General features: G+C 43.7%; 1 protein-coding gene across 1 annotated transcript; it reads left to right on the forward strand.

The window, feature by feature from the left end:
• The first annotated feature begins 739 nt into the window (after positions 1–739).
• LOC123348753 (olfactory receptor 13G1-like) lies at positions 740–9,893 on the forward strand. The gene is made up of 2 exons (XM_044986384.1): positions 740–752; positions 8,959–9,893. Exon 2 carries the CDS (start codon positions 8,961–8,963, stop codon positions 9,891–9,893), a length of 933 nt encoding a protein of 310 aa, XP_044842319.1. The 5' UTR covers positions 740–752; positions 8,959–8,960.
• Positions 9,894–11,733: the final 1,840 nt, after the last annotated feature.

The following is an 11,733-nucleotide window of genomic DNA, read 5'->3' on the forward strand; positions in this document are numbered from 1 at the left end:
AGCCAGGATCTCTTCATCACCGTCACGGAGATCCCCTACCAACCCTCCCCGGCCAGGAACCCGGATCCTGAATCAGGGGTAGGAGCAGTCGGTAAGTGCTTTAACCATGTTAACTTTTATTCTTAATATAACAGGAATCTGAAGTGTGTGAAAAGGAGGTCTCTGTATATATGGTGATAGAACAGAAATCCTCCTGGGAGAACGCCATGAAGCTCTCCTGCCGTTAATTGATAAGCATCAGCAGGAGGTTCCTGGGGAGAGCTGCCTTATTGGGTGCTCCGTGATAGCACACTTTTCCGCGCGAGGCTTTCATGCGGTATTCAGGGAGCACTGCCTCCCAGAGCACGGCTGCATAGGTCCGTGGTTCGTGCTAGATTTCACGCAGCATGCGCTCTCTATCTCCTTCAGTGCCTGTCCTCACGGTGATCTCGCTCGGAGATTCCTGCATCTAAGTAGGGGAAGAAATGTTACGTTACGCCTGGTCCAAAGTATGTTTAATAAATAAACGGACAGACGGCATAGCACAGACTCAGCACGCAGCTGCGTGACGAGCGTAACGGAAAGCCAAAGAATCAAATGGATGCTCATGGAGGGAGGGGGGAACGAGGACGCAAGGTATCCCACAGTTCCTGCTGTCTCCGAAAAGCATTTGCATTCTTGGCTGATCTCCAAATGCTTCTAGGGTCAAACACAGTGTCCGCGGTGGGTCGGGGCATAGCTCGGCAATTTACGCACCCCCCCAACCCCCAGAAGTTAAAGGGAAAACAATCCTCTGTTGACTCTTTTACATGTCACCGTATCTGTACTGAATGCTGCAGATAGACGCGATGGTGCAGCACTCAACACCAACATCCTTGCTCCCCGCACGCTATGGATGGCTGATGGTACAAAACGATGGAAATCCATCCTCATCATCAGCCTATTGGCACATGGGGCAGTGCAAAAGGGCTGGTAACCATGACAACCGTACCAACTTGCTTGGGACCGGTCGGTCAAGGCCGCCTGTTGCTAATTTTTCATGGTAGATGGTGCAGTATGGCTGGTAACCGTCCTCATCATTGCAACAGGGGGCTGAGATCCATCAGCCCCCACCCTTCATTGTAAAGAAAAGATTCAATTGCCCCTGGACTAGCAGAGGGATGAGTGGCTCCCTCCTCCACACCCCTTAATGTCATCTCTGGACTATCATTGCAGCTGGAGGCTTCCTTCCACTCATTTCTCACAAACGACTACCTGTGTCTTATTCATGCATTCTATATTACTTCATCACACAAGTGGGGGGACAATGGTATTGGAACCCAGGAAGGCTGGGGGAAGAACGGAATGAACAGCTGGGGTTGTTTCAGGAGCACACCCTGTGAATAGCGTTCAGCTCAAAATTTATGCAGGATTGGACAGAGAGCAGCTGTGGTCTCTGGTTGTATGATACAGTGGTTCTCTAGTACACTTGCACATAATCTAGGCAGGACTGATTCTATTTTTAGATACCCAAAAAGGAGGGATTGACTCGGGGAGTCATTCCCAAATTTTGCTTTTGCGCCCCTGGCTGATCGACCAGGGGCACTTATGACAGCACCAAATGGCGCAGTGCAAAAGGACAGGTAACCATGACCATCTTATTACTGTCTTCTTACCAGTTCATGGTATGGTAGACGGTGCAGTATGCCTGGTAACCATCGCTGCTGTCATGCAAAAGCATAAGCATGCTGCTGTGTAGCGCTGCTGGTCCGCCTCTGTCAGCGGCATACAGTACACATACGGTGACATACACAAAAGGCAAAATAGGGTCCATTGTTGCCACGCTATGGCGTGTGCCAGGGCATTTCATGGAAAACGTGATCGAAATGATTGTCTGCCCTTGCTTTCCCGGAGGAAGGAATGACTGGCGACATTTACCCAGAATCCACCGCGCAAATGATTTGTGCAACAGCAGGCACAGGGGTCTCAATAAAAAATTCACAGAGACAGCCTAGACTCAGTTAATTGTTCGCAAAAAAGTATCATTGCAAGGAATTAACTAACTGTTTCCCATCTCACAGCTTCCACTGTCTCCAGACCTTCCACAGCATCCCCCTCGCAGAGGCTGGCGAAGATTAGGCGGCGAAAGAAAAAGACAAGGGACATGATTTTCGATGAATGTGTGGGCTGCTACCTAGCCGAGGCGGACCAGCAGAGGCAGTGGAGGGAGAAAGTCTCTCTGTACCAGCGCTCACACAGCGAATGGGAGGAGAGGTGGCGTGAGGAACACAAGCAGGCGAGTCAAGCAATGCTTGTACTACTGAGGGAGCAAACGGACACGCTCCGGCGACTTGTGTATGTTCTGCAGGACCGCTGCAGGACAGAGCCCCCGGCAGTATCTCTGCAACCGCCCTCCCCCGCCACAAAGTCACATACCCCCCTCACCCTAAATAACCAGGAGGATGCCCGCCCTGGGCCGTGAATACTGTCACTGCACCCCAGCAGAGTGCTCAAGTAACCAAAAGCTCTCATACCCTACGTTTGCATAAGTCCTTCCCTTCCGGACACAAACAAGTCCCAATCCCAGTCCCATCCCGTAACTGTGTACTTAAGTAATAAAAATACTTTGCTGTTAAGTACTGTTTCCGTCATGTTTCCTCACTGAAGACTGTGTTTGAATGGGGTGCGTGGGGAAGTGCGTTGCTAATTGCATAGGACAGGCACCTTTCGCAGGGTACAGACACGGGGGCCGGATCAGCAGCGGGTAACAGACACAGTGCAGTCAGCAGGCACCGTGGTCAGTATGGGAGGTGGTTTCCAGGTTCTGTGTGGGCGGTGGGGATGTGACTTTTTAGCGGGGGAGGGCGGGTACAGATCTTATACAGCGGTCCTTGTCGTGGACCGCTGAGTCACGCAGCAGAGGAATCTGTATCCGTCCTCCTCCGCCACAAGGCCACATAGCCCCCCGCACACAGAATCCCAAAAAGGAGGGATGGCAGGCTCTGTTGAAACAAGCAGTCCGGCAATGCGGACCGCTGTAGGAGCAGGAGCCTGTCATTCCTTGAGTTTAGAGGCGGTCTTTACATCAGCGCACACCCTACCCACCGCAGTCTGCGTTCCAGTTTCGACCCTTTAACGAAAAGTCATGAATAAAGAAACCTCTCCTCAGTAACAGTGTGACATGTATTTTATTTTTACACGTGTCTTGGAAGTGGAGGAAACGGGGAGAACGGGGTATTTAACCGAAGAGGAGAGTCAACAGTAACTGGGTAAAGAAACAGGGGCAGGTTCAGCTTCTCTGTAAAGAAACTGAACAGTCACAGGTCACGCTGCTCGCTGCTCGCTGGTATTTAAAGAGTTCCTTGTCGCTGTCCCAGGCGCCTGTATAGGGCTTCATGAGCAAGTGCATTAGCGGGCAGGCTGGGTCACCGAGGATCACTATAGGCAAATGCACATCCACAACAGTTATTTCGTGGTACGGGAAGAAACTACCTTCCAGCAGGCGTCTGAGCAGCCCACAGTTCCTGAGAACACACGCATCAGGAACCTTGCCCGGCCATACGACGTTCATGTTGGTAAAAAGGCCCCTATGGTCCCCCAGTGCTTGCAGAACCATTGAAAAGTAGCCCAATTTCTCAGCAGCTGAATGTGGAAGAGGTGGACGATAAAGTGCGAGGAGGAGAAAACGGCGAGGATCGCAGCGGGCTCCATGCTTGCAGTGCTGTGGCGTCCACGCTGTCACTGACCAGAAAAGTGCATGAACAGATTGCCCGCAGGCGCTTTCAGGGAGGGAGGGAGTGAGGGCGTGATTGACGGTTCAATGACGACAGTTACCCAAAACCACCCTCGACACATTTTTTCCCCCAGCATGCATTGGGGGGAAATCCCAGAATTCAAATGGGCAGCGGGGACTGCGGGAACTGTGGGATAGCTTCCCACAGTGCACCGCTTCGAAAGTCGACGCCGGCCCCGTGAATGTGGACTCAGAAGTTCGAATTAGTGTATTTAGTATGGATACACAAATTCGACTTCATAAGGTCGAATCCACAAATTCGAATTAAGTAGATTCGAAATAGTCCTGTAGTGTAGACAAGGCCTTAGAGACTAACACATTTATTTGAGCATAAGCTTTTGTGGGCCACAGCCCCACTTCATCGGATGCATGTAGTGGAAAATACAGTAGGAAGATATATATATATATATAGATAGATAGATAGATAGATAGATAGATATAGATATAGATATACACAAATAACATGAAACAATGGGTGTTACCATACACACTCTAACGAGAGTGATCAGTCAAGGTGAGCTATTATCAGCAGGAGAGAAAAAGAACTGTTTGTAGTGGTAATGAAAATGGCCCATTTCCAGCAATTGACAAGGAGATGTAAGGAACTGGGTGGGGGTGGGGGCGGGGAATAAGCATGGGGAAATAGTTTTACTTTGTGTAATGACCCATCCACTCCCAGTCTTTATTCAAGCCTAATTTGATGGTGTCCAATTTGCAAATTAATTCCAATTCAGCAGTCTCTTGTTGAAGTCTGTTTTTGAAGTTTTTTTGTTGTAATATTGCGACTTTTAGGTCTGTAATTGAGTGGCCAGGGAAATTGAAGTGTTCTCCAACTCTTTTTTGGATGTTATAATTCTTGACGTCTGATTTGTGTCCATTTATTCTTCTACGTAGAGACTGCCAATGTACATGGCAGAGGGGCATTGCTGGCACATTGGTAGATGTGCAGGTGAACAAGCCCCTGATGGCGTGGCTGATGTGATTAAGTCCTATGATGGTATCTCCTGAATAGATATGTGGACAGAGTTGGCAACGGGCTTTGTATCAAGGATAGGTTCCTGGGTTAGTGTTTTTGTTGTGTAGTATGTGGTTGCTAGTGATTATTTGCTTCAGGTTTGGGGGTTGTCCATAAGCAAGGACTGGCCTGTCTCCCAGGATCTGTGAGAGTGATGGATCATCCTTCAGGATAGATTGTAGATCCTTCATAATGCACTGGAGAGGTTTTAATTGGGGGCTGAAGGTGATGGCTAGTGGTGTTCTGTTACTTTCTTTGTTGGGCCTGTCCTGTAGTAAGTGACTTCTGGGTACTATTCTGGCTCTGTGAATCTGTTTCTTCACTTCCCCAGGTGGATACTGTTGTTGTAAGAACGCTTGATAGAGATCTTGTAGGTGTTTGTCTCTGTCTGAGGGGTTGGAGCAAATGTGATTGTATTGTAGAGCTTGGCTGTAGACAATGGATCACGTGGTGTGGTCTGGATGAAAGCTGGAGGCATGCAGGTAAGTATAGTGGTCAGTAGGTTTCCAGTAAAGGGTGGTGTTTATGTGGCCAGCATTTATTAGTACTGTAGTGTCCAGGAAGTGGATCTCTTGTGTTGACTGGTCCAGGTTGAGGTTGATGCTGGGATGGAAATTGTTGAAATAATGATTGAATTCCTCAAGGGCTGCTTTTCCATAGGTCCAGATGATGAAGATGTCATCAATGTAGCGCAAGTAGAGTAGGGGTGTTAGGGGATGAGAGCTGAGGAAGCGTTGTTCTAAGTCATCCATAAAAATGTTGGCATAGTGTGGGGCCATGCGGGTACCCATACCTTTTAAGAGTGATCAGATGTGACATCAATAAGTCAAACAGACAGTATGATCCAGGGGACCATCGGGGGACTTAGGTTTCAAAGAAAATAGTAAAGAAAGTCTGTCATTTTTTACTAAAGATCCATTTTGCTTAGGAGAAACATGAGGCCTATTATAAGAGGCCTGTACGAGGCCTGAGACCTGAACTAAAGTAGCAGTCAGGCCCTACTCATATAAAGAAAAGTTAGCAAAAGTGAGACTGTGAAGAGAAGTCAGGCCCTGATATAAAACATGCCTGCTTGCAAGTTGACAGAACCTGGCAAGAACAGGGCTGGTATTGCAAAAACACACACATTCCTAAGACGTGTGAAGCACAGGACACTCACACAAATACATTGCAGAAGGTTGGTACCAGAATACCCTGAAACCAAGGATGGTATATGCACACTCCCCAAAGAAAACAGGGACACACTGACCCCTCCTAAAGATAAGGTCAGGATGACAGCGTGATTTTTTGATTGAACCAACATGTAAAAGGCAAAGGGTGGTAACTACCTAGCTCAGAGGGGCAATACATAACTTGTTTCTATCAGTATATAATAAGAGGGTGACAGAGGGTATGTCTCTGTCCAGCCGAGCGGTGAAAGAAAGGTCCCGCCATTCACTGAGCTGAGTCCATTGTAACGGTCATACATGTCTTAGTATCCCCGCAGCATCTGCCAGGTGCTATTACCATGCTTCCTTGACAATAAACCTGGCTGAGTGGCTTTCCTACGGAACCAAATCTGTGTTCTTTTGGCCAGTTTGATCGAAGTCTGCTGTATAGTGCAGCACACTGAGAGAACACACATGCAGCCAACAACTGACTACAGACACAATGGATTTCCATAAGTATGTTGACACTATAACTATGGATGACATTTATGGCCCTAATATAAGAACTTATCTGCTTCTCTTTAAGCATGTGAGTGGTCCAGAGAAGTCCAGGAGATGATTCATACACTGAGTCAAGCATGTCCTTAAGTGCTTGGATGTAATGGGGTCTATACAAGTTAAAAGATTTCCCTCTTTATCACTGCCACCCTTGAAAAAAACTCTGTCTGATCTGAAACTCAGGATGGGTTTTCTTTCCTACATAGGATTATTCTGTAAACCAGATTTGGCTCTCATGAACATCTCAACAGCTGCACTATCTTAAGGCTTTGCATACAGTAACACCGATGTAGCTCCATTGAATCCCTAACTGTTATGCAACAGAGCCAAATCAGTGGAGCTTTGCTGGGTTGCTTTATTGATTTTGAGAGTGTTGTGTGGATTTACACCAGTTGGCAATCTGGCCTGTTGACTTTGATGGAATGAAGCAGATTGACATCAACTTAACATCTGTCCTATTGACTTCACAGGACTAATGGAGAAGTAAGACAATATTCAGTGTTATCAGAAGTTGGCCTATCCACTGTATTAGTGAAGATGTTGGAGGCCTTTACTATGGACAATCAGCTCTGATCATTCTATGTGGACTAAGTGTCATTGATAGTAGAAGAAATCTAAGGGTGACATCCAGGCCACATTGAAGCCAAGGTCAACCTTCCTGCTGAATCCCATGAATGGGACCAGGACTTTCCCCTAAGAATTTATTTACTCAATATGACTGATGAATACAGAATCTCTCTCTACTGGTAGCACTATGTTCAGAAAGAAATACCTTAGTGATAACAATGTTTTCTCCTGGGAAATTCAGATCCTGACATCAAGAGGAATTTTGTCAACTTAATCTAGAAACTTGATTTGTGTTGATTGAGATAACTGCCATTTTCCTTCTCCTTGGAGGCCTTATTTGAGAGTGAACTCTTGCCCAGATTCACAAGGGATGGACGATCTCCCTACAGAAGGCTACTATATATGAAGAATAATTATCTTCAGTAACTCATAACTCACTCGGAGCCTGTATTGAAACTCCAGCTTTGTTCATTGTATTGGAAGATTGAATGAGAGGTAAGAATATTCCTCTTGCTTGCTTGCTCAAAATCCTAAATGGAATTTTCTGACTCTTTTAGGCTGGTATTTCAAATTTTCTAAGACAGTTTGGCATCAACACCCAGTGAAATCTGATGAGAATTGAGTGATTAATTCCTTTTTACTCTTTTCAAAATTGAGCTGAATTTCATTCATGTGGTTTGTTGTATTTTTTTTGGTTTGGCTAAATATGCTTTGAAGGAATACTCATTTCCACCACTGTTTTTATTAATCTTAGACCATATTTTGATCTGAATTTGACCAATACAAATCTAATGTAAATTCACATACATCAGTGGAGTTCCTGTAATTGTAGCTGAGTCTAAAGTCAATGGAGATATAATGTTGTAACATTAATAGAAACAGTGGAAGATTCCCCACCTATTGTCTGTGCCCTGAAAAATCTGCAATCACATTGGAAATGTGATGCAAAGGGTGACAATTTCTTTAAAAATTATTCTAATATGAAATAAGATCAATTAGTTTAATATGATCTCGTGATAAGTTTGATTTGTTTACCCTAATGGTCTTCTCATTTTCATAATTTCTGCAGTTCAATAAATCCCTTAACTTCAAAGGAGATATTCCTGATTTCCTACAGTAGAAGCAAGAGGAAAATCAGCAGAAGCCATAAAACAGTAATAAGATTAGAGAAGTCTGAAGACAGTAAAGGGAGACCTAATTGTAATACAATATAGAGTACTTGTCAAATCATGTGAATGATACTCCTAATAATGAGGCAACATATTGCCATGTGGCTTATCATAAAAGTCAAATTTTGGAGGTACGATTCTCCTCTCATTTACGCTAGTTGTATAACAGAGAAACCCAGTGAGTGGGGAATCATCCATATTCACTGCAATGGAGCTCTTTCTGATTTACACAAGGGCCCCTTAAAGGCGATTCCAGTCCGTTTTTAGTGCACCTTGATTATTATATTTTGTATTAGATGTGTGGTATAAGTCACACACACTAACAGCATCCTATATTGCAACAGATCGATTTTGATAAATTCATTTAGAAAGTAGAATCTTAGTTAATAATATTACTGGTGTATGAATGATGTTTAAGATTATATTATGAACTCCTAACTCATGCCATTGATAGAAACATTCCCAATGACTTTGCACACCTCTGTTTGAGAACATCAACAGTGTTATTTTTCCCTCCTTGAATGAAATAGCAGGAGAATGTAGATTTAGAAGCCGAGATAGATTATTATGCTAACATATTTTAATATAGCTAAATTTGTTCATGTTGTGTGAAATGTCTAAAGTAAAACAAGATTTCTATCTGTCTCTCTCTCAGTCATTCTAGATGTTTCAGTCAACATATTGCCGTAATTTCTGATACAACACCAGAGAGCAACTTTAATCTTTGTTCCTACAGAAGGTACATTCAAGCAATGGATCCCAGTAACCGCACCAGGGTGACCGAGTTCATCATGCTAGGCCTCTTTGACCATCCTCACCACCAGGGCTTGTTTTTTGCACTATTCCTATGTATTTATATAGTTGTCATCATGGGCAATTCCCTGATCATTGTGGCTATTGTCCTCCACCCACCTCTCCACACCCCCATGTACTTCCTCATTGCCAATTTGGCCATAGTTGACACTCTGTGCACTTCCTCAGTTCTGCCCAAAATGCTGGAAAACCTGATGCAAGAGAAGAAAACCATCTCCTTTGATGGCTGCATGATCCAGCTCTTTTTCTTCACTTTCTCAGCTGGGACAGAGCTTGTGCTCCTCACTATCATGTCATATGACCGGTATGTAGCCATCTGTCACCCCTTGCGCTATGTCAACCTGATGAGCAGGAGAATTACTATCAGTTTAGCAGCTGGTGTCTGGGCTCTGGGTGTTGTCAATTCATTGGTGAACACATTGCTCATGCTGCGCTTAGATTTTTGTGGACCCAACCTCATCCAGCACTTCTTTTGCGAATTCCCAACAACGCTGGCACTTTCCTGCAGCTCCACCTACCTCAACGAAATTATGGTCTACATGGCAGACATTTGCCTGGCCATGGGGAACTTCCTGCTGACTCTCATATCCTATAGCTTCATCATTATCACCATCCTGAAAATCCAGAGCTCCAAAGGGAAGCAGAAAACCTTCTCCACCTGTTCCTCCCACCTGCTTGTGGTCACCTTGTTCTACTCCTCTATCTTCTACACCTACATCCGGCCAACCTCCAGTAACACTCTGGATAACAACAGGATGGCAGCCATAATGTATACGCTAGTGACTCCCACCCTGAACCCTCTCATCTACAGTCTGCGCAATAAGGAGGTCAAAGTGGCTGTCCTGAAAATATTTCCTTTCATCACAAAATAGGACCATAAAAAGAAGACCATAACAGGATTAAAAAAAGAACTAGATACATTCATGGAGGATTGGTCCATCAGTGGCTATTAGCCAGGATGGGCAGGAATGGTGTCCCTAGCCTCTGTTTGCCAGAAGCTGGGAATGAGAGACAGGGGATGGATCACTTGATGATTACCTGTTCTGTTCATTCCCTCTCAGGAACCTGGCACTGGCCACTGTCGGAAGACAGGATATTGGGCTAGATGGACCTTTGGTCTGTCCCAGTATGGCTGTTCTCATGTTCTAAAATAGGAATTTTTCACAGAGTTAACCTGATTCTTACCTCCATTGCTCCTTCTAAGCCAGGTCCACAGTTGGTGTAAATTGGGACAGATCTATGGACATCAATAGAAATAAATTTAAGTTACGTTACATTAAATTCAATGGAACTACTACATTTTACAGTTGCAGGAATGCATCACATTGACACTGCTGATTTACCCATCTGGGGATCAGACCCCATTGACAGCAGATGTGACATGTTGAGTTATGCTAGCTGGACTATGATACATTGGGTCAGAATTTTAAAGATATTTAGGTACCTAGTGGGATTTTTGAAATCACCTATGCAACTAAAACTCATTGGTTTCAATGGATGTTAAATGTCCTGATGCTTTTGAAAATCACACTAGATGCTTCAATATAGAGAGAAAACTGGCCCATTGTTCATCAAGTTAGTTTGTATGCAGTATCACTGAATCAGAATATTCTGTTCTATTCCTCAGTGAGTAAGTAGGATAGCAAAATAAAACTGACTTTCTCTCTCTTCTCTAATTTCTTGTGAGACATAAAAACCCACAAAATTTTCAATCACATATCTGTTGAGATCTACAGATTTCCTGGCCATATGTCATAGATTCAGGTAAGAGATTTTAATACAATAATTTTTATCGAATTCAGTTTTATCTAACTAAAGATTCACTTTCAAAATGAGAAATTTGATTTTTTCCCCAAAAAGACCTGTTCTGTTGACAAGGCAATGTCTCAATCCCAGTAATAAATAAGATATTAATTAAAACGTTATTCACGCTTACAATAATATACAATTCAATGAGGTCAAGGGTTTCATGTTCAGTTATTACTGTTTACTCCTATGCTAATCACCATCATTACATATCTTTTTAACCCTTTAAAGAATTTTGAGAAAAAAGAAACATGCAAACAAAAACAGTTCAAGTATATTTAAAATAATTTTTTAAATAAGGATTTCATTGCTACAATATCCCTTACTCCCTTTCCTTTTAGCTGTATAGAATCTTTCATATGGAAATCTTCTGCTTATGGAAGGGAGTTAAATGGTATTAAAGATGGTCTTAGCTGTCCTTTTTTGGGGAGAAAAGAGAAAACATTAAGTTTGATGCTCTTGAGCTGTTTTTGTTCTTGTTGGAGTCCGATCCTAAAACAGGGGCAACACACATCAAAGGAGAGAGAAAAGGTCAGCAAAGATAGAGAATGTAGCTTCTGTCTCTTTTGCTGACTCACACTTGCAACCTCATGCTAAAGCAGTGGTTCTTAACCTTTACTGCAGCCTGCACCCCTTTGGCTCTCAAAATATGTTTTCACACCCCTTATCAAAAATCATTGAAGGAGGTCAGTTCTTTAAATCTAGTTATATTTTTTGTTTGTATATTACAGTAATCGTTAAAAAATGTATAATGTTAATAAATACATAGGTTTGATGAAACAAAGTAGTTGTACTTATGTGCCTGTGCTTAATTTGTGTTTTCAATGATTTACCTTCTAAAAAATCTGGCATGTCTCACCCCCCCAGAAAGGGCATCTTGCACCCTCAAAGGGTGTGGGAACCCCA

The sequence above is a fragment of the Mauremys mutica genome, chromosome 13, assembly GCF_020497125.1.
Source record: "Mauremys mutica isolate MM-2020 ecotype Southern chromosome 13, ASM2049712v1, whole genome shotgun sequence".
Taxonomy (NCBI): Eukaryota; Metazoa; Chordata; order Testudines; family Geoemydidae; genus Mauremys; species Mauremys mutica.